At 41.8% G+C, this 23,380-nt stretch overlaps 1 protein-coding gene across 1 annotated transcript in view; it reads left to right on the forward strand.

Moving 5' to 3' along the window:
* Positions 1–19,688: 19,688 nt before the first annotated feature.
* Positions 19,689–23,380, forward strand: part of MTMR7 (myotubularin related protein 7) — an 87,537-nt gene continuing 83,845 nt past the window's right edge. Inside the window, exon 1 of the mRNA XM_084625552.1 lies at positions 19,689–19,878. Coding sequence (XP_084481678.1) covers positions 19,822–19,878 — 57 coding nt within the window. The 5' untranslated portion in view covers positions 19,689–19,821. The remainder of the gene's footprint in view (positions 19,879–23,380) is intronic.

Genomic DNA, 23,380 nt, shown 5'->3' on the forward strand with positions numbered 1-23,380 from the left:
CAAGGAACATAATTTTTATACTTGGGGCCTGTAAAAAACAGTAGATAATGTCACCAACATCATTATTAGGAATTCACATATTCTGAAGGTTTTTTTTAAAGCAGGGGGGAAAAAATCCCTAAAGAGTATGTTTGCAGGTTTCCTCCCTAGAGATAAAAATATATATGTTTAAAATGGTAAGGAAGAATTAAACACTTAAAATATGGGATTGTTTTGGATATTATTTCAAAAGTCCCCCATTTGTTTTATAATTGATCATTTGAAGCTGTCTGTACATTTGGGAAAAAATTAAGACTTGGGGCTCTTTTCTGAAGTTACCACTGGATTTGGCATTCTTTTTTACTTCCTGCTGTGAACTCTTTAATACTAGACAAGAAGACAGCTGAACAGTTCCATCCCAGAGTTTACTATGCTTCAGCACTGGATGAAGTGATCCTTGTATATTTAGTTTGTAAAGTTCTTTGGGATCCTTCAAAGTGAAAGGTGATTAAATATCTAAGATATTATTCATATGATAGACATGCATATATCTTGGCTACAGGTCTTTATTTCATACACAGCTAATGTGGTTTGTACTCAGTTAATTCTGTTCTGATATCTACAATGTTGGCCTCTTAAGTGATGAAAGAGAGCTTTAATTTTCTGCTGTAGAATTTATGTGGATCAGCAGCCATATTTATGCCTTTTCCGCTTTTGGCACCTTATCTTATAGCTATCATTCTTTAGGCAGAGAAACTCCAAATGTCCCTCCTGAGCCGCTTTAGGTTGAGAAGCACCTGTCAGTACCATTCATCAATCAACAGGAGGGGCTGTTGAGAAACTGAAGGAGCTCCATCTTTCTCAAGACCTCAATGGGATTATTCTGGAGCACTCCTAAATTTCAATTGTCCTAATCAAATACATGCATTTGCTCTGAGTATAATGTCTGATTGCTGGATGCAAGAACTTATTGCTAGACGGAAGGATCCCATTTTATACAAGTTTCACAAATTAAAGGTAGAGGAAGTGATTTTGATATTGTTAGACAATTGGTTTTATTACTCATAATGCAAAGAGGTTAAAAGAAAAATCACTCTGGTCTAGCGATTCTAGCAGAATAGGAACCAGCTTAATTGGACCATTTTCTCTCTACAATACAAAGACGCTCCTTAAGAAAAAATTCCACATCTGCAAGGCCCTCTGTAGAAGCCCATGGGAGGAATCAGTAATTCTGATTCATGAGCACATGCAGCTGTGGGAGGAGTAAAGCTGAAGCATTATGCTGTGAATGCTGGTACAAGGAAATCTGCAAATTTTCATGGCTTTAAAGATAAATTTGGACAAACTTCATTAGAATCACTATGTTTGGGTGACAGAGTAACAGCCGTGTTAGTCTGTATTTGCAAAAAGAAAAGGAGTACTTGTGGCACCTTAGAGACTAACCAATTTATTTGAGCATAAGCTTTCGTGAGCTACAGCTCACTTCATCGGATGCATACTGTGGAAAGTGTAGAAGATCTTTTATACACACAAAGCATGAAAAAATACCTCCCCCCACTCTCCTGCTGGCAATAGCTTATCTAAAGTGATCACACTCCTTACAATGTGTATGATAATCAAGTTGGGCCATTTCCAGCACAAATCAAGTTCCCCCCCCCACACACACAAACCCACTCTCCTGCTGGTAATAGCTTATCTAAAGTGACCACTCTCCTTACAATGTGTATGATAATCAAGGTGGGCCATTTCCAGCACAAATCCAGGGTTTAACAAGAATGTCTGGGGGGGGGGGTAGGAAAAAACAAGGGGAAATAGGTTACCTTGCATAATGACTTAGCCACTCCCAGTCTCTATTCAAGCCTAAGTTAATTGTATCCAATTTGCAAATGAATTCCAATTCGACAGTTTCTCGCTGGAGTCTGGATTTGAAGTTTTTTTGTTGTAATATCGCAACTTTCATGTCTGTAATCGTGTGACCAGAGAGTTTGAAGTGTTCTCCGACTGGTTTATGAATGTTATAATTCTTGACATCTGATTTGTGTCCATTTATTCTTTTACGTAGAGACTGTCCAGTTTGACCAATGTACATGGCAGAGGGGCATTGCTGGCACATGATGGCATATATCACATTGGTGGATGTGCAGGTGAAATCATATGTTGAAATCATGGTGGAATTCTTCAAGGGCTTCTTTTCCATGGGTCCAGATGATGAAGATGTCATCAATGTAGCGCAAGTAGAGTAGGGGCATTAGGGGACGAGAGCTGAGGAAGCGTTGTTCTAAGTCAGCCATAAAAATGTTGGCATACTGTGGGGCCATTCGGGTACCCATAGCAGTGCCGCTGATCTGAAGGTATACATTGTCCCCAAATGTAAAATAGTTCTGGGTAAGGACAAAGTCACAAAGTTCAGCCACCAGCTTAGCCGTGACATTATCGGGGATAGTGTTCTTGACGGCTTGTAGTCCATCTTTGTGTGGAATGTTGGTGTAGAGGGCTTCTGCATCCATAGTGGCCAGGATGGTGTTATCAGGAAGATCACCGATGGATTGTAGTTTCCTCAGGAAGTCAGTGGTGTCTCGAAGGTAGCTGGGAGTGCTGGTAGCGTAGGGACTGAGGAGGGAGTCTACAAAGCCAGACAATCCTGCTGTCAGGGTGCCAATGCCTGAGATGATGGGGCGCCCAGGATTTCCAGGTTTATGTATCTTGGATAGTAGATAGAATATCCCAGGTCGGGGTTCCAGGGGTGTGTCTGTGCGGATTTGATCTTGTGCTTTTTCAGGGAGTTTCTTGAGCAAATGCTGTAGTTTCTTTTGGTAACTCTCAGTGGGATCAGAGGGTAATGGCTTGTAGAAAGTGGTGTTGGAGAGCTGCCGAGCAGCCTCTTGTTCATATTCCGACCTATTCATGATGACAACAGCACCTCCTTTGTCAGCCTTTTTGATTATGATGTCAGATTTGTTTCTGAGGCTGTGGATGGCATTGTGTTCCGCACGGCTGAGGTTATGGGGCAAGTGATGCTGTTTTTCCACAATTTCAGCCCGTGCACATCGGCGGAAGCACTCTATGTAGAAGTCCAGTCTGCTGTTTCGACCTTCAGGAGGAGTCCACCTAGAATCCTTCTTTTTGTAGACAAATTGTTAATTTTCTTACGAGTGAAAGACCCAAAAAGCTAAATAAATTGTAGATAATGATAGAGTTTTATAAAGAGGAATACAGTATTTGGGGTTAGATAGCATCTGATTTAGGCTGTAATACTTATTTTGGTTCTTTTATGTAGCAGTGAAGTCATTACCTTGTGCTCTCTGCTAGTCAGTTGGTAGACTTTGTCTATGTGTTACGTTATGATTTGGTCATCTGTGATCGATATTTAAGTTTGTTAAAATTCAGGCCCATTATCTTGTATATAATATGTTAAACATATTATACATTAAGTATTACTAAAACACTGAAACTGAATATAATCTGGATTCTCCCATGGCAGTGTAGATCTGACTGATTGAAGTTAATCAGAGATTTGCCATTAACATTGACAGGGGCAAGATCAGGCAGGCCTGTTAGCACATTAAACCCAGAATAAATGGTTATCTAGCCTCTGCACACCAAAATGATCCCACATAACCCCATAGCCTGCAAGCATGGGCAGGAAAATCCTTGAGGATTTAAAATTTTGATAGCTTACAATTTTATTGTAGTTTTCAATACATCACATGCAGTTCTCAAGCCTTTGGACTACGTGGAGCCCCAATAGAATTCCAGTGCTGGAGTTTCTCAATATCTTAAATATATTTTTGAAGCAGGCAGCTCTTACACTACTGTCAATGACTGCCTCAGTTTAAAGATGAAGATATTTATTCACTGAGCATTCTCTGTGTGTGCCAGGGAATGTACAAAAATAAAGAAAGCACAGTTTCTGCTCCAATTAGCTTATGATATCTACAAGTCTGATCCTGAGAAATCCTGAGCTCCCACAACTCACTGAAATTGGGCACAATCTATATGTTCGATGTAGCTAATATAATTCACATAATACAGAAGATACTGACCTCATTTGATGAGGACTGCCACTTGGTGGCTGGAAAAGGAACAATTTTATTTTGAGTTCTATATAGTATGACTGGCTGCAGTTTTATACATATGCAAACTAAAACAAGGTTTTGAACAGGTGTCTGACTGGTTGAGATGATAGTTATATAAAGTGATCACCACACCCAATCATATGAGTGAGTCACCAATCGAAAAACCTGGTTTTAGCAAATTATATATGCTACATCAAGTTTGTATAGCAGTTTTAACAAGACAAATTCTTTGTCACTTAAGTTATGCTACCTTCTTGCAAGCCAGCCTAGATGAGCATGTAGCTTATATGTACTGTTAATAATAGTCAATCATTAATATCTCAATTTTGAAGAGAGGTGAAGCTTTTATTCCTTTTTTTATTTGGCAGAAGAAAAAGCTCCTTGAGAAGTCAGCTGACTTTCCAGACTTATCACTGCTAAAAAGATGCTATACTACAACTAGAAATAAATGTAAATAAAATGTAAAGAGCTAGATGGTAAATTCCTCTGATCCTGGGATACCCTCAAAGTATCAGCGTACTAACTGACAGGCATGGTGCACCACTATGTTATGTCGTTCCCTGGATTCTTGTCTTAGCAAGGTAGCCATTGGCCAACTCATATCAATGATACCATTGACATCTGAACCCATCTTGCTTGTCATAACAGTATGTGACCAAATAGAATGTACCTGAAGAGTTTTCAAATGGTTGCTTAATCAGCATAACTGCAGTAAGTCAGCACATCAGCTATGGATGCAACCCTACCATCTTATGTAGGCAAAAGAGCCACTGAGTTCAATTAGAGTTTTATATACAGGACTATATACACATTGTGTAGGTTTCAGAGTAACAGCCGTGTTAGTCTGTATTCGCAAAAAGAAAAGGAGTACTTGTGGCACCTTAGAGACTAACCAATTTATCTGAGCATAAGCTTTCGTGAGCTACAGCTCACTTCATCGGATGCATACTGTGGAAATACACTTTGTGTATTAACTGATGACAAGTCCCAGATAATGGTGTGTAGATACCTATCCTGCCTGACATGAAACGTACATGGTTATTGCTATTTTTTCTTGTTGTTGAATACTGATATAGGCTCAATGATGTTCTGGAACAGAGATATCATATTTCCTGTTTTAAGGAGAGTAAAACTAGAGAGACTTGGTATCTTCCTACTTTGTGTCTATAAAAAGAATTAAGGAAAAAGCACCAAAGTTTTACTAATCTTGCTTTCCCATATAGCATCTGTAACAGGTTTTGACAGAGGCACGGATCAAATCTTGCACTTAGCAGCTTCAGAATAAAACACACTTTTTAACTTCATATGGTCTTACTTAATTTGATAACACTTGAGGGTTTTAATGTCTACTTTGACATTACTGTTAGTGACAGATACACACTAGTAGAGGATGGGGTAAGGACATCCCTCTTCTGAATAGATCAGAATTCTCATTTTGAGTCTTTTGACTCACCTAATTGTCCTTTTTCTAGAACCAGGTTGGTGTTACAGATGGTTTGAGCTCATACATTAATGCATACCAGAGTGGTCAGTCTCTTTTCTCTTGGCTGTAGACTTCAGACTTGGGTTAGCTGGTGGTTCACCGCTCCTTCTCCCAGAAGATAGCAGTGTAAGGCTTCAAGTGTCATCATTGGCATGAGAGAGCACTCATACATATAACAGTAGCTGAACTGCCAATGCAACGTTTTTTCATGGATTGCATGCACTGAATGTAAACTTATTTTAAAAAGAAGGGTCTTGTACTCAGGACCCAATCTTACAAGATGCTGAGCATCTTCTGGGAGGTGCTAGGCATCCCCATAATTCCCACTGAAGTCAGTGGGAGCTGGGGGCACTCAGTATACTGCAGGCTCGGGTCCTCAATCACTAGAGAAAAACATGTTTTCATTAGAACAGAAAGAGCAGTTTGGGTGTAGAAGGGTGTGGGACTATTCCCAGAAAAATGAAGATTTGCAGCTGACTCACACAAAGTACTATCTAGTAACAAAAACAGAAACACTTTTTCTATACTTAATGTAACCCACACTCCTTCTGGATGTGGTGTTCTGTCCCATCTAGTGGCACTGAGACCCCTTATAGCAATGGTTCTTAACCTACGGTGCGAAATGCCCTTTCTGGGGGTGCGAGACATGCCAGATTGTTTTAGAAGGTAAATCATCAAAAACACAAATTAAGCACAGGTATGTAAGTACAACTATTTTGTTTCATCAAACCTATGTATTTATTAACATTATACATTTTTTTAATGATTATTGTAATATACAAACAAAAAATATATCTAGGTTTAAAGAACTGACCTACTTCAACGATTTTTGAGAAGGGGTGCGAGAACATATTTTGAGAACCAAAGAGGTGTAAGCTGAAGTAAAGGTTAAGAACCACTGCCTTAGAGAGAGAGATAAAATGAGTCTGCTCTATAACCTTAGCTAACAGGCAGTTGGCTTTTAGCTCATGTGGTAGAGGCTCATGCATTAAGCTCCAGAGGTCCTAGGTTCGGGATACAGACATTACATTAGCACTACTTGATATGTGTCTTTTTTTTAAGTGGAGGTTGGAAAAGGGATTGCTCTATTCCTTTCCAGCCAGGCCTGAAACTTTTTGTTATGACTCACTATACTAAATGAGAGCTCTCATCCTGTTCTCATTCTTACCCTCTAAATAAGGCTAATTTTGGCAAAATATTTTTAAATTAGATCTTTGATTTTATCTTACGTATTTGTCTCATTGGGTTCCACTCAACTAAAGCAAGGGAGACAGCTACATATTTTAGATGTAGCTTTTTCCTACCAGTTTTCTACAGTTAACACACGAGTACCCTCAGCTTAATTTTTTGATCATGTACAGACATAGAAAAGACAAAGGCATTCAGCTTAATCTTTTCTGTCAGGTACAACAGCCCGTAAGAACTCTTTACACAAAAACGCCTCATCTCACAATGCCTCAATTACACAGGAAAAAATGTTTTTATAAACATTCAGAGTAATACAAAACACTTCTCGCATGTCATAGAAATGACATAAATTTCTTCTTTGTTTTATTTGCACTCTCTGGGCCAAGCTACCATTTATGGCTCTGCTTTTTCCAGTACCTTTCAGCTATATGATCACTATAAATCCTCAGAAAATACAAATATACTTTGCTCCAAAGAGATAGAGTTAAAATCTGCATTTAATCCAGTGGTGTAAAATCAGATTCTTGCCCATAGTCTCTGAAATTCTGGTCCTTTTCAAGTCAATGAGAGCTTTATATCAAGGGGATACAGGATTTTATCATCTATATCTATACAGCTTGCTTAAATAGATACTCAAAGATCTACAATTACCAGTATGATGAAGAGTTTTATTACTGTTATTGTGACATCATAACTATGATCCAAATTCTAATAGACAGTCACCAGTAAGCCTGCTACTTATGTAGGATGGCCAGGTGTCTGGTTTTTGACTGGAAAGTTCAGTCGAAAAGGGGACCTGATATGTCCACTCAGATCTACTGACTGGACACCCAAAGGGTGTGGGCAAGGAAGGCAGGGAGGTGCCAAGTCATCACCTGCACCAGCCCCTACTCAGCCAGGGCCACCTCCTACCTGCATCAGGTGGATGCAGCTCCTAGCCCCGGCTCTGCAGGTGAGTCCCTCCCAACCCATGCATGGGGGTGAGGGAGAGTGGAGAAGGAAAGAAAAGCGAACAGGGGGCGGGGTCTCAGGGGAAGAGGCAGGGCAGGGGTGTAGGCCAAAAGCCTAATGGGAAAAAAATTGTTTCAAGTAAATTGTACTCCATTTTGCTTATTACTCCATTTTGCTAGCTTTAAATTAGTAAAAACAAAAACTGTAGCCTTAAATTAGTAAGAAAAAATTGTTTTAAGTTTATTCTTTGCTAATTGTGTTAATAATCATTCTTAAAAGAATAAGAGTTTTATGCTGTAATTATTGCCTTATTTACTGTTTGGTGTGTAAGTAAAAAATGTTTGGTATACTAATTAACTAAGACGAGACAGCTGGGCTGAATAGTCAAAAGGGAAGTAAAAAAGTCAAGAGGCACCAACTTTATTATCAAAATCACCCTGATGGCAAATTAACAACCTAAAGCAAAGGCATACACCCCAGAAACAAATTAAAAAGTTAAGCCAAAGGAACAAAATAAAAAACAGCTGCGGATCCTCCTGGTAACAACTCAAAGTAATGCTAATTAAGAACAACCTTGAATACCACATAATTAACAGCTCCAGTGTGACACAGCAAGGTCCATAGACTTGTATGGAAACTTATTACTATTAAAAAAGGGTGTATTGCCATGGAACTTTGCGTTCATTCTGCATCAACATTGGAGCTTCAAACGTGTTCAACAAAGACCCAGCTCCCCTCCCTCGTATGCAGTTTTCAGCTGGCCACTGGAACTGACTGAGCAACACAAGGAACTGGTAACTATAAAATCCAGCTGCAAAGCCTTTTGGTGTGTGTATGTGTGTGTTAATTTTAATGCTTAAATTCTACTCTCAATAAATGTGGCATATTGCCTTTTCCCTTTAAAAGGATTCTGTGTGCTTCTTATAAGCATAACAGGGATGAGGCCTGGGGGGAAGGTTCCAGTACTCCTGCTGGAGTGTCCAGTTTTTAAATATTACAAACTTGGTAACCCTATGCAGTAGCTCAAGGCAGAAGCTGACTGCCTCAGTGCTGGTTCTTCCTAAAACCTGTGGAACTGTAGGCTGTGGAACCTGTATAATATGTGGAATCTGTAGGCTGTCCACAACAGGAAGTATCTTCTGGCGTAGGGCCCAGGCAGTATGGTTTACTTGTCTGTGTGTGAACATTGCGTAGCTAACCAATGATACCTTCATACAGGTACCTGTGAAGACTATGCATTCTCCTGGTGGGAGACAGCATGAATGGGCTGCTGCTGGGCAGGATAGTAGTGCATATTAATTCTGCTTTTCCAGGGGGGCCACACCACTTTCCACTTGCAGTAAGCATTTGACTCATAATTAATTAATTCTATAGTATGTATGAATATAAAAGAGCCATTCAGAAGAGAAGAATCTAGCTGCAGAAGTTCTGGGTATCCATAAAGGCCACACACATTAGGCCCAATTATCCAACTGTTACAAATTTGATAAAAACAACATGTGAGGAATTAAAGTTACACTAGTTATAGAGACAATGGCTGAGTGTTGCACTCATTTACACCCTATATATCAACAAAGGGTATAAAACGGTGCAGAACTCCCCACAAATTCACTTCTCAAATGTCTGAATGGATTCAGCCTCTGGTTTTGCACCTTATAACACATTCAAAGTTAATCTTTTGACGTTAGTTCCAGTACACTTTATCTTGTGGGGATTGTACCATTCATGAGTTGTGGGCTTAACAAATGTTACAAAAATGTGTGATTATGACGAAAGCTCTTTCTCTAAATTATGCTGTGAACATTTTATTTTATAAAATAAAATATATAGCTCAGGATTTGTCTCTCTTTATGCCTAGAGCATGACTGTGGCAGGCAGGTCAACAGTTATTGCTAAATCCAATCCAAATACAGGTCACTCATTGCAAGTTAGAGCCTCACATGGTTTAACAATTGTGGGGGAAAATATTTCCTGTGTTTGTTTACAGAAATAAATCGCCTGCAAATGAAGGAGCCTCTTGTCAAGCCAGCATTCTAAATAACACAACACCTCTGATCCCAACTCTAATCTAGCCATATTATGTGCCCCTATTAAAGCAAACTCCCAGGTCTAACTGACTGTGAAATATGTTGTTATACACATTGATAATGTCAAACTTTGTAAGAAGTTCAGACAAAATCGGAGGGACTATATCTGTTGTTTGAATCATGCATCTTCTGATCATATCAGCCAGCCAACTTACCTCTAACTCATGTTGGCTGTCACATAAAAATAAAAATACTTCGTATTCATAGGAAAATGTTTATAAACATTTTAAATTATCAGCTACCTAATACCGCTGCTCCTCCCAGAAACATCTCAGCTTTGTCACTTTAACTTTGCTGCAAAAAGGTCTATGCCTCTCGTCAAGGTGGTTTTATTTTGTTGGCAAAACAGCAGAGTTTTGCCACCAAAAGTAGCTTTGTAGTGTCTCCACTGTTTTGTCGGCAAAAGTTGCCTTTTGTCAGCAAAAACTGTGTAGCGTAGACCAGGCCTGAGCATGTAAGCAGTATACACCATCCAGGCATCTAAGAAACAGAGTTCTCTGTAACACTTTAGAGCACTAGTCGACCCCATCCAATGTCCAACAGCCTGCTTTTCAGCCTCTGAATCATTTTTGTTAGTGCCCAGCACACACTGAGTTCTCCATGAGTATTTAATTTTCTTGCAACCATTTGGAAGAGACATACAAAAACTGATGACTGCACATTAACCTAGGCAAAACAAAGGAACATAGGAATTGTCATCTCAGATCACACCAATGTCCCACTTAGTCTGGTTTCCTATCTCTGGCAGTCGCCATTAAGGTGTAAAACGTTCAGGATGGACAGTTGTACCCAATCTACCATGACTGTTGCCTCCACTGAAGATATCTGTGCTTCATGAAACACCTTCTACTACCTCTGCTTTTACCTAAAGATCACCTCTTTTCTTCTCTGACAAGGACCCATCGGTCATGTTGACTACATGCGGCAGCTCAGGATAGGACTACCGAAATTCCTAGGGTTGTTAGCCAAATCCATCAGAAACTCCACCTTGAACAGCATGCAGCAATTCTTGAACAGGACTCGCCAGCAAGAACATAATATGCCAGTACTCCGGACATCCCACTAATCCTAATCTTCAAAGCCTTCAGAGGTTTGGGAACAAATTATTTGAAAGACTACCTGTGGGCTAGTGCCGTAGTGCATCCGCACCTCCTTCTGGTCAGGTGGATCGTTCCACAGAATCAAGTGTGTGTCTGTACAGTAGTCGCATCCTTGGGGTAAGGATGTTAGTTTCGGTCTCTCGGATGTGCATAGGCTTCCCCTGTCATTTGTCGGGGGACGGGTCCTTGTATTCAAGGGCCTTGCAGGCCCACTTTGGTCCTAAGTCTCTGTTAAGGAGCAGCTTAAGAGACCAAAGCCTGAGCCAAAGGGTTAATTGGAGTCACAGTCAGAAGGTGGAAGCGAGGGTCAGAGCCAGGAAGGAGCTGGAGCAGGTATAGCCAGAAGCAAGGCTAGAGACCATGGAGGTAGGGACAGAACTAAGCACAGCTGCAGGCTAAGAATGTGGTAAGCAACCGATGGACTGCTGCTGCTACTTAGCTTAGTATCAGCATGCAGACCCCTGCAGCCAATCAGATGCTGTGGTCAGACAGCTTCTATCAAGGCCAGCTGCATTCATTGAGGTCCCAGGATAGCCGCTCTGCTGCAGGCTGTCCCCTGAGATGCCCACTTCTTGGGAGAACAAAATCCTCCTTCTTTTGGCAGCCAGGGTGATGCTCTACTGAAAAAAGGCTGCCTAGAATCTGTTCTATTTCACTGGCCACCTCTGTTCAGCTTATCAACAGGTCTCTAATACTATCTTTAAGTGGGGCCAATCCTGTCCCAACAGAACTGAGTGTGGTAGTTTATGTGGTGGCCCGTTTGTCTGCCTACTGCTAAGTGGACGTTAGTATAGAAGTAGTCCCTCGTGTGTCCATGAAAACATGTCAGGGACACCAGGCCTTCTGAGTGGACTTTGGCCTCCTTCAGCAGGTATTCCCTCAGTAGGATTTGTTCGCAACTCAAGTCCACCAGGGCTTGTAACTCTAGGTCATTGATGTGTACTATGGTTGTCAATTTTGAACTGACCAATGTTTGGTTGAGGCTGGGGAAGTTTGAACCTGCACCATAACAACACTCCATGGTTAGGCAATTTTTCTTCATATGATCTTCCTGCTCACACTGGAAAGAGACCACCCTCCCTGGGAATCCTGTAATGGCAGGATACTCAGGACTTCAGCCTGGTGCAGCCTCCAGGGTCAGAACTTCAGAACATGGGTGGGGAGTAAGTTATGGAAAATTCTTTTTGTGAGGTCTTATCTCTTGGGGGTGACATTGGAGACCACAGGATGAGGGCCAATCAGATGCTCCCCGTTCAGGCAGCCCTTGTTGAATCAGGAGAGACAGACTCCATCCTCCTGGGTCAGGTTTGTGGGGTTTCAGCCTCTAAATAGTTCTGTTAGCCTCATTGCTTCTTCCAGAGTCTCCAGTCAGTGTCTCTGTAGCCACTCTTGCATGGCAGTGGGGAGGACACTAAGGAACTGTTAAGGATGATCAGTTCATGCATCTGCCTGCTTGTCCTAGTCTCAGGTTTCATTAACTTCCATCTGACATCTTTGAGTTTCTGGGCCAGGGCCATACATGGGTGAGTTAAATCTCTGCTGTGAAATGTGATGTTAAGTTTCTTCACTTAACTGCAGCCCGTCATCTATGGCCTTTACCATTGGATGCTCAAGGGTGGTTTGCAGCTCAAGGACCCTGTTGGTTGCCTGTGCTTCCTCAGTCAGGATGGGCACTAGGCGGATAGCCCATGTCTCATGTTTCCAGCAGATATAAAAGTGGCGAGTGTTAAAAAGTCTCCAGAAAGGCCTCCAGATCATCATCGGGTACCATTTTGGACAACACAGGGCTGCTGGACCAATTTGTCAACTCCATCCTAACCCCAGCTGGTGGGAGTGGCGTTGCCCTGGTGATTTCCCTCATCAGTTTATCCAGCTGCTGTTGCTGGGTGGCTATCATGTCTAACATTCATTGGCTCTGTTGTTGAGCCACAGCCTGGGCCTCCTGCTGCTGTAGCTGAGTGGCAGCTCGTTTTGCCACTGTTGGGCTTATAAAAGCGGTAGCATGAAGGTGAGCATTTCTTGTTGTTGTTCCTGTGCTGTTTGCTGATCTAGAGCAGTGGCCTGTTGCTGGGATAGCAGTCATAGGGCTTCTTCCATCTTGGGTCTTGCCAGGGCTTGCTTCTCTGTGCTGGGGTTGTGGGGCAAGGACACAGAGGAATCCCATTTCTGGTACCACATGTGGCCTGGTGCCTGAATGCATCAGCACACCCTTTTGGTCACAGAGTCTGCTCAGTCCAGCTGGGTGGTCAATCAATCCTCCAGGTCTGACTCTCTGTAGTAATCACATTCTTTGGATACGGATGTTAGTTTCCTAGGGTGCACAGGCTTCCGCTTGTATTTGGCAGGGAACTAACTGGTCTTTGTCCACAAGAGAGTTGGAGGCCCCCTTTGGTCCTAAGTCTGTTAAGGAGTAGATTAGGGAACCCATGCCCACCCACTCCACTGGGTTCCAGCTCAGGACTCTTAAACCAGGCAGGCAGAATCAATCTTCAGTAATTCTCCTGCTGAGCTCTGAGCACCTTCCTACCTCCCTTAGTTTTCAGGCTTCTTCAGCTTGTGATTCTGGTCATCCCTTCTCTGGTGTGTTGTCATTAGTCAGGATGGCATCCTACCAGTTTGCTGGTAGCACCTTCTCTCTCTAGCCTGCTTGCTCCTCTGGTAGCCACCCCACCCCTCTGCTTCTCAGCTCTTTTATTCTCCCAGCTGTTGTGAGGCTGCCAATCAGGGTTGGCTGGTACTTCCTGCATTAGTCCCTTGGTTGCCAGGCCAGCATGGAACATACACATCCCATAACACTACCTCTTCATGCACAATCCAGGAAGGTAATTAGTAGTTACCAAGGATATAGAGCTAACAGGCTGGAGGATGAAACTTTCAATAGTCACAGGCAAGGTATTTTCTGAGGCTTTCACAGGGACTTGAGCTGGGTCTTAGACTGTGGAATATTCTGCTAGGGAAGATCAGAATGAATCTAATTGTTTTCAGAACCCAGTCTAAAACTCACCTTTTCACAAAATTCTACCTGTAGCTGTGGAAACTGAAGAAGGAAGAACAAGGAAGAGAGATGCAAGGAAGGATAAAACACAGGTATAACTGGTCAAATTATGGAACAGCAAACACAGAGTCCGTTTTGATTCGTTTATAGGCTTAGCTACTGAATGTGGTGCCCAGAGATTGTGTTGATAGATGCTTTACCAGTTAGATAGATGATTAGATTAGATCCATCCTCAATTTGGAGAGGAAAAAGTCTCTTCGTTGACACAAGGAAAAATGTGAGTGGGATGGAGAGAATTCAATCATTTTTTGCAATTTAAACACTGAGGTGTCTATGATCCTTGATTAATCAGCTATTTCTTGGAAAACTATAGTTATTCTCTGTATTTGAAAGATTATCACTTAATCTTAACCTCTTTTCTCAAAATGCTTGGTAAAACCTCATTGACTGTACTTTTGGAAAAATCAGCTTAGCTTCTTAACACCAGAGTAGGCAAGGAGCCAATAAAATCAATCCCTCCAAAGCTGGGAAAGTGATAAGTCTTGTCAAAGATGTAGAAGTCAGCCAAAAGTGATTCTGACCACTTACTGTGATGGACGTTTGTCACTCAATGCCCTAGCACAGTGTGACATTTTGGTTCTTACTCGGTTACCAGTAAAAGAATATTAAACTGTATTTTCCTGGTACCTTTTCAATCATTTGTATATATATTTGATGTAACATCCAGCTGTTTCACGCTATTTTTCACAGAAATTCAACATATTCTATTTGTTTTCATGATTTTAACAGTTAGGTCATCTTATTAGAAACCCCACATCCCTATATCAAGTCCTTTGTGCTTTCCTCTCATGTGCAGAGGGGAGCAAAATATTTCTTTCCATTGTTTGATGAATTTTGTTTGATATGAAATCATTTATGGATTCTTCCAAACTACATTTCTGTATCATTGGATTACGCTTACCTTAGACACACAGAACAGTTAGGAGGTAATAGAAAATATTTTAATAAAGCTTTAGCTAATTCTTATGAGGCTCCTATAGGAGACAGTGCCTCTATCATCCACTGTCTCGTTCTCCTCCCTCCTTTCCTTTCTTTCCTTATATTGAATGCTGCACAGTCTCACTCTTCTTTTCTCTCATGCTGCAGAGCATGGTTTATGCAGACCACTTACAGGTATAGCCCCAGCCGTTCAGGTTTTCTTCTTGAAAATTTTGGAAGTTGCTTTATAATCATTTTATTTTTATTATTTTTCAGACAGCAATACCATGTTCAGAGAAAAAAAAAAGAGATCTGCTTTGAATACAGAGGTTTTATTTGTCTCTAAGGGAATGTGAGAATTTTGGAAACTCTCTGAAATCTGCCAAGGGTTTGAAAAATGTCCAGGCCTTCTCAATGTACTGCAGAAGATCATGGGGTGCTGGAAGAATTCCCAGTTCTGATTGACCTTCTGATTCTGAACTTTGGGATGAAAAGAACTTGAAAAGATAAAAATATACTTCTCTCTTTTTATATTACTCTCATATAATTTATGGAAAAGTTCCCTGTATGGGATCTTGGATGAAATGTTCTAAAAACATTTAATGTAACACAGCCAATGTCATCTGGAGAACCCCTACATGATTCTTTATGTGTTGGGATATACTTAACATTTCTTCAAAAAAGAGAAGATCACTCACTATTATTCCCATTATTCATGGTTCACATTTGCACGTCAGTAGAGTTAGTTGTAAAATCTCAAATTTTGAATTTGTTTTCTGAAAAAGGGACACATTTTCATGAAAAATGTTGTTTGTTTGTTCTAGTCTTCATTCTCTTTCCACAGTTGTAGACTTATCAGAGGACCAGGCTGGCCCAAATACATCCTTTCTGGGGCTGCTAGCACTGCTGATATAGTGGCTGGCCTCCCTTTGCAGGATCCCCAATAGAGACATCCAAATATAGCTGTTCAGATGCAATGAGGGATGAGGGGAGGAATCATCTTTCCTTTTATTATCTAACCAACTAATTGGCAAGACAATGTGGTTAGAAATATTTCCATGGTCTTGGTGATGGATTCATTGACCCAAGTGAAAGTCTGTGCTCATTAGCTCCTTTGTTTGTCTACTGTACCTTTTGATGTGTTGTAGCGGATCTGTATTGTGTTCTTCTGTACAGTGGGTGCCCTTAAAATTTTGTACATTTTGAAAGATTGTAGCATTTCAAGTGAAATTCCCCATTCTGTACCCTGTAAATATTGCTGAAAGGAGTAGGATCTTCCAAAACAGTGGAATTTTTTAGTTTGCCTACTGTATTCACAGAAGTTTTACAATCTTCTCTTCTAGTTATGGTGAATCTTTCGCTCAATAGGGAGACCTTTCTTATCTTGCCAATATACTAACAGCTGTTTGCTCAATTTTGAGGATCCTTGCCCTAGTGGTGACCCAAATTAAATCCTCAGTAGTTCTACAGTTGGATCTATTTTATTTCTCTCTTTCCTACTTCAGACCAATAGCATTTCAATTCAGGACATTCTGACCATAAAAGTCAGAAAGCTCCTCATTGCTACGGTTTCCCTAGCACAACTAATTCCCTCTTTCATTAGATCTAAGGTAAGGTAGCAATGAAATATTTATTTGAATGACAAAGTAAAAGTTAAACCAAATGGCTTTTAACCAAATTAAAGGTTAAAGTTAAAACTGACCTATCCTCAGGTGCAAGTTCTGTCACATGCAGCTTCCTGCTGGACCAACTGGAGGAGAAGTTTATTTGTCCAAGCACATCAGCAAGGAGAAACTTGGGATATGCACTTTCCCAGAAAATGGCCACATATGTTTATATTTGTTTAAAGACTTATCTAGCATTTCCAGATCCATAAAAATTCATTCCTCTGGTTACATATACAAGTACTGTAAAAACACAGACGCAAAGTATAGGTGCATTTGCACACTTGGATGCATGCCTATGTTCTTTAAATTAAGCATGTGCTAAAATGCTTTGCTGATACTGGGGTCTGAAAGCTGTCTCACTCTAATGACTATTTGGGGGACTATATGAATAAGTGTAGTGGTCCCAGTTCTCAATGGACAGGTATTCACATGACAAAAAATATAATCACTCCTATGCTTGGTGTTAATTGACAACTCGGTTGGAGGTTTCAGCAGATAACTCAAGCACTGAATGGGCATGAAAACTGAACTATCCTGTCACCCCTGAAGATAGTCACTCTAGGTCAGGGTTGAGGTGCATTGAAGGAGTTTATTGCCACTACCTGTGCTGTACCTCTCATCTAGATAAACAAAGGATTTCAGTCTCCAGGGTTGTCAAAATGGCACATTTCATGAGCACTAAATACACATGAAAAATGTAAAAGAAACTTAAAAAAAAAAAGCAGAGCTTACTACAGCTTTCTATGCAAGTGCGACTGTCATAACTTTTATTTAAACACTGTTTCTATTGCCGTTTCTACGTGCAGTTCTCCATTAATGATTTAATCAGTTCAAGACAGTAGCAAATTCTTGCAGCATATTCAAAGGCTGGTAAATAAACAATACTGTGTACACATTCTTGTCTTAGCACCCACTTAGGAATCTGAACTGGAGATGAAGGTACCGGTCATGTTCCCATTTAAGTCTGGTAGCTTTGCTATTGACTTGAGTGGGAGAAGGACTAGGTTGAGTTTGCACAAAATGTACCCAGGAAAATATAGATATCAGCGGTGACAGGCAGGAGTGCTGGAACAATTTTTATAATGGGGGTTCTGAGAGCCATTGAACCAAACTGTCAATAATGGAAAGCATTTCAAGCCAGGGGTGGTCCTATGGTGACAGGGCACTGAAAATTGGAAGCCTCTTTCTTATTCCAACATGATGATGTTCTCTTTCAATTTTCCCTATTGTACTGACAGCAATGACTGCCAAATGATGATAATATAAGCAGTGCACCATATTATTGTTACTACAAAGGAAACATTTAATGACTGGATAATTCTTAGCAGTTGTCTTTGCCAAAATGCTCAGAAGAAAGAAAAAAGTGCCACTAGTTAAATGTCTGTGAGATTCAAAACCTAGTAAATGCAAATAAGTTTATGGATCCCACTCAGTGTATTTTCAAGCAAGGCAGTGCATCCCAGCCCTCATTCCAGATCATAATTAGATACTGTCAAATGAACCATTAAAACCTCCCACCCTATTAGTTGATGATGCCTAGTGGTGTCTCAAAACAGAGGAGTTCAGGGGCTGCACAGAGATGTAGAACTCCTCCATGAAGTTAAGATTTATGGAGGTGAGCGCACACATCCGGACCTCCAACCAGGGATTTTCCGCAGGAGAGTGCAGCAATCCCCACGCAGGCACAGCCCTGGCAAGTTTCAGGGTAGATTATCATCCTCCGTTAGGGAACGTGCTTAAGCCATCCGAGCATGCCCAGTAAGAAACATCAAAACATCCGCTGAAGCAGCTGCAGAAACGGGGAAGAGTGTGCAAAAATGGGGGCGAGAGACGGGGAGAGCTGCAAAAATAAGGGAGAAGGGCTGGCCCTTGATAGCACCCCGTACACAGAACTGCGGCACTGAAGTCCCAGCCCAGCCCAGCCCAATGCTTACACAATGCAGCGGTGCTCTGTCAGGAAAGCTGTAAACAGCTGCCCACTAGGGATTGATCCAATTACTCTCAGGCCGGCCCCCATCTCCCCCCAGGGTTAAATGCTTCCTTCCAGATATGGTTTCGGTGTTTAAAAGAATATCCTGCCGATTGAATTAATGCTCACACAGGCGCTTTTTGCCCCACATTCACCCCGCTGAAAAGCAGGGAAGAGGCATGAAACGGGGGCTAGGGGAGGACAGCTGCTGATCCAGCGGGGGCGTCGCTCCACACCCCCATTCTTCTGCGCTTTTGCGCGCCTGCCTCTCTCCCAGCCACGCGCGCCTCCAGCCCTCACGCAGGAACCGTCATTTCCGACAGATTCAGCACAATATTTACGTCCGATCCTCCCAGAGGATCAAAGTGAATCCCTAGGGTGGTTCACGCCAGTCTCTCTGTCTTATTGACGGGTCTAGCCGGAGGCACATAGAACCGAATAGTGGCTACAGTTCCCCCTCTCTGTTCAGAGAAGGGTGGCAATTCCCGGTTGGTTTAGAGACAGCTGTTTCTCTCCACTTTGCTCTCCGGCCCCAACAGCAAAGGACAGGCTGGGGGAGTCGAGGTGGTTCTCTTTGGTCCCTTAGCCTGCATCCTGGGGCAAGGAACGGGTGGGGGCAATTTCTGACGCAGGGCAGTGATTGTGTCAGGATTGTGTCTCCCCTTGCACAAAGTTGGGGATGCGATTTCTGACAGGGCTGTCTGTCAGATATCAGAAACGCCATCTCCTGGACCTTGGGGTCATGGGAGGCGGCAAGGCCAGCGACCGCAGCGTCTGGAAGTCGCTTACACTGGACCAGGGGATGAGAAAAGGAGAGGGGATGCAATTCGGGCAGAGTCCCTTTCTCATCTGTCACATTTCCCTTCCCCAGGACCTAGGGGATGAGAAAAGGAGAGGGGATGCAATTCGGGCAGAGTCCCTTTCTCATCTGTCACATTTCCCTTCCCCAGGACCTAGGATAAGGGGATGCTTTTTAAATAATGGAGAAAATACTGATGTCAGCTAACGTCAGAATTTGCAACTGGATGCAAAATTAGACAGAGATGCATTCATTGGCACTACTCCGGCATCTCTGGAGCGGCACTAGATAAAGGCAAGCCTGAACCTGTCAGTCTTTAGGGCCTTGCTGACGGCGGTTCCTTGCCGCCTGTGCGGGCTCAGGCTGCATCTAAGCTGGGGGGGCATGGCAGCTGCCCTTGGGGGTGGAGCCAATGACTGACCTGCACGCATCGAAACAGAGGTACAATGTATCCCCCCGCCCCATCTTCCCCGGAGCCCAGGAAAATAAAAATCTGATCTACAGACTAGAGATCCCTCTGAATCCATCCCTGCTCATTGTGGAAGGTGCATGAGACTCTCATCTGGGAGCTGCCTGGACGCCATGGAGCACATCCGAATGCCCAAGGTTGGTACCGGAGAAGCAAAGCGGAGGAGGTTGGATGTCTGCAGTGATGAGTGATGGCGAGGCTTCAATGCTTGGCTCAGGGGAAGCCAGCAGGAAAAAGATGTCTCTTGTGTGTTGCTGATGTTTTATTCTGGTTCGTATGGAAAGAGATTAGTTCATCTCTAGTTATTAAAAAAAATAATAATAAAGCCCTGCAGATATCAGGGATGAATATCAACCTACCTAGCTGCTTTAACATTTTAGACAACTTCCTATTAAATTAGGCAAAATATTCCAAGACATGCAAAGCATTGCTCTGTAAAGTTGATTGAAATGTATGCGACGGCTTAGTTACCCTGGCTTAGCCATTGTTGCTAATGGAGACCTCAGCCATGGCTGCTCTTGCTTACCAGAAGTAAGGGAACCCAAGCTTATCTGCTTTTCATATTCCTTTACTTTTATTTTACTATTTAATTATCTTGGCCAAGATTTTATTTAGATTTTGGAATCTTGTATTTACCTAGTCTAATCAGTATATTTATATAGCTGTGCAGAGAGAAGGTCTATATTTATTAACAAAACTACAGGCTTCCTAAACAGAAGGAAATGTGATTTCAGCATACCAAAATTCAATATAACAGAAAATTCAATCTGAAGCAAAAAATTAAATTGTAGCTACAAGTAACATTTAATTTAGAGGAATAAATGCTAGTTTAGTTATTTATTTATTTTAGTTTTGGCTAATTTTGTGTGTGTTTATAACCCTAAATCAGTGCTTCAGCATTGTTGTTTTTATCTGGTTTGTATATATTCCTTGTTCATTATTGTTAGCCATCATGGTACCATGAATTCAAGATCAGGGCCTCTTGCTGCTGAACCAAGATTACTAGGCCTGTAGCTGCTGGACAGTGAGTATACTGTGAAAATAGAGTGATTTTCTGCATCAGAAAAGGCCTTCTTATTTCTTGGGATTTTGCTGCCTTCCTGGGTAGAGGAAGAATACCTGTTTTTAGGGTCTGTTCTACCATGGAAGGAAACACCCATTGAGAATAGTGTGTGTAGATCTTCTGCCCATCACACAGTGAAAGTGTGCATGAGTAAAAATTGAAAATACTGACAGATGGGAACAAAAACTTAAACTAAAATAAATATTTGTGTTTCACTTTAGATAAAGGGCCTGATCCAGCTGCCATTAAGACAATGAGATTTGGCTCATTGGCTTTTCCAGAAGCAGGCTTTCAAATTGTTCCCACATAAAAAGAAAATATATTGTATATCAGAGTGTCAGTGACTTGAGACTCCCAATGTTTCTTTTGCATTGAATACTCTATTCAAAATTGGATGGCGTTGGCTCCTTGTCTTCCAGCCAGGGCCTTATATTGTGTATCAGTAATAATGAAAGAAGTTACCTCTCTGATATAATACAAGACATTTAGAATTAATATGTTTATTTAGAACAGTAGCGTTGTTACAAAATCATTTGTAATCATAATCATAACAGTTGATGAGAAAACAAGATGCTAAATGTGAGTGGGGTTTGAAATAACTCACCTGCCCAGTTACTCCCAGATACCACTGAAATATCACTACTATCAGCAGTTAGCTGACCTGCCTGGTAACAAAACAAAAATCTTTGGGTTCAATGTGAAAAAAAGAAAAAATTAAAAAAGGAATTACCAGAAAAATAATTGTGTTTCATTGACTTCAATCCTGAAGCACTTACATGAGAGGAAAGTGATCAGGAACAGTCAGCATGGATTCACCAAGGGAAGGTCATGCCTGACTAATCTAATCGCCTTCTATGATGAGATTAGTGGTTCTGTGGATGAAGGGAAAGCAGTGGATGTATTGTTTCCTGACTTTAGCAAAGCTTTCGACACGGTCTCCCACAGTATTCTTGTCAGCAAGTTAAAGAAGTACGGGCTGGATGAATGCACTATAAGGTGGGTAGAAAGTTGGCTAGATTGTCGGGCTCAACGGGTAGTGATCAATGGCTCCATGTCTAGTTGGCAGCCGGTGTCAAGTGGAGTGCCCCAGGGGTCGGTCCTGGGGCCGGTTTTGTTCAATATCTTCATAAATGATCTGGAGGATGGTGTGGATTGCACTCTCAGCAAATTTGCGGATGATACTAAACTGGGAGGAGTGGTAGATACGCTGGAGGGCAGGGATAGGATACAGAGGGACCTAGACAAATTGGAGGATTGGGCCAAAAGAAATCTGATGAGGTTCAATAAGGATAAGTGCAGCGTCCTGCACTTAGGACGGAAGAACCCAATGCACAGCTACAGACTAGGGACCGAATGGCTAGGCAGCAGTTCTGCGGAAAAGGACCTGGGGGTGACAGTGGACGAGAAACTGGATATGAGTCAGCAGTGTGCCCTTGTTGCCAAGAAGGCCAATGGCATTTTGGGATGTATAAGTAGGGGCATAGCGAGCAGATCGAGGGACGTGATCGTCCCCCTCTATTCGACATTGGTGAGGCCTCATCTGGAGTACTGTGTCCAGTTTTGGGCCCCACACTACAAGAAGGATGTGGATAAATTGGAGAGAGTCCAGCGAAGGGCAACAAAAATGATTAGGGGTCTGGAACACATGACTTATGAGGAGAGGCTGAGAGAACTGGGATTGTTTAGTCTGCAGAAGAGAAGAATGAGGGGGGGGGATTTGATAGCTGCTTTCAACTACCTGAGAGGTGGTTCCAGAGAGGATGGTTCTAGACTATTCTCAGTGGTAGAAGAGGACAGGACAAGGAGTAATGGTCTCAAGTTGCAGTGGGGGAGGTTTAGGTTGGATTTTAGGAAAAACTTATTTACTAGGAGGGTGGTGAAACACTGGAATGCATTACCTAGGGAGGTGGTAGAATCTCCTTCCTTAGAAGTTTTTAAGGTCAGGCTTGACAAAGCCCTGGCTGGGATGATTTAATTGGGGATAGGTCCTGCTTTTGAGCAGGGGGTTGGACTAGATGACCTCCTGAGGTCCCTTCCAACCCTGATATTCTATGATTCTATGACTTTGTCTTTAGTTTTTACTACCTGGAATTTAGTATAAAGCAGACCCCTTTCAACCCCAGCAATTTTAAAGGAAATAAAACAGAATAGTGTGCAGGTAAAAGATATCCTCACTGAGCTGTCTGTGTTCCTCTGAAATGGATTCCCCCATTCCAAATCCATCCTCAATCAAGTAACTGGCTTGTTCTGTATCTCATCATACTGACACCCCCTTACACCCAAAGAACCCTAACCAACCCCTCAAAACAAATGTCCCAGGAAATTAATAAAATCTAAAAATTCAAAAGAAAATCCCTACCCAAAGAGAATTTTCACCCTGAAAAGGGAGAAGTGCTGAGATTCCTTGAAGTCCACTAGGGGCTTCATTATTGCTATTGTTTTTACGAAGAAGGTGGTTAGATGCTACTTTGATGGCTGCCAGTATAAAACCCTGAGATAAACCAAAAGTGTTATACATATAGCTTTGAATATCCTGGCATGCAACTGTTTATTTTTATTTATTATTTTTAATAATC

This window comes from Lepidochelys olivacea (genome assembly GCF_965140295.1).
Source record: "Lepidochelys olivacea isolate rLepOli2 genome assembly, chromosome: 4".
Taxonomy (NCBI): domain Eukaryota; kingdom Metazoa; phylum Chordata; order Testudines; family Cheloniidae; genus Lepidochelys; species Lepidochelys olivacea.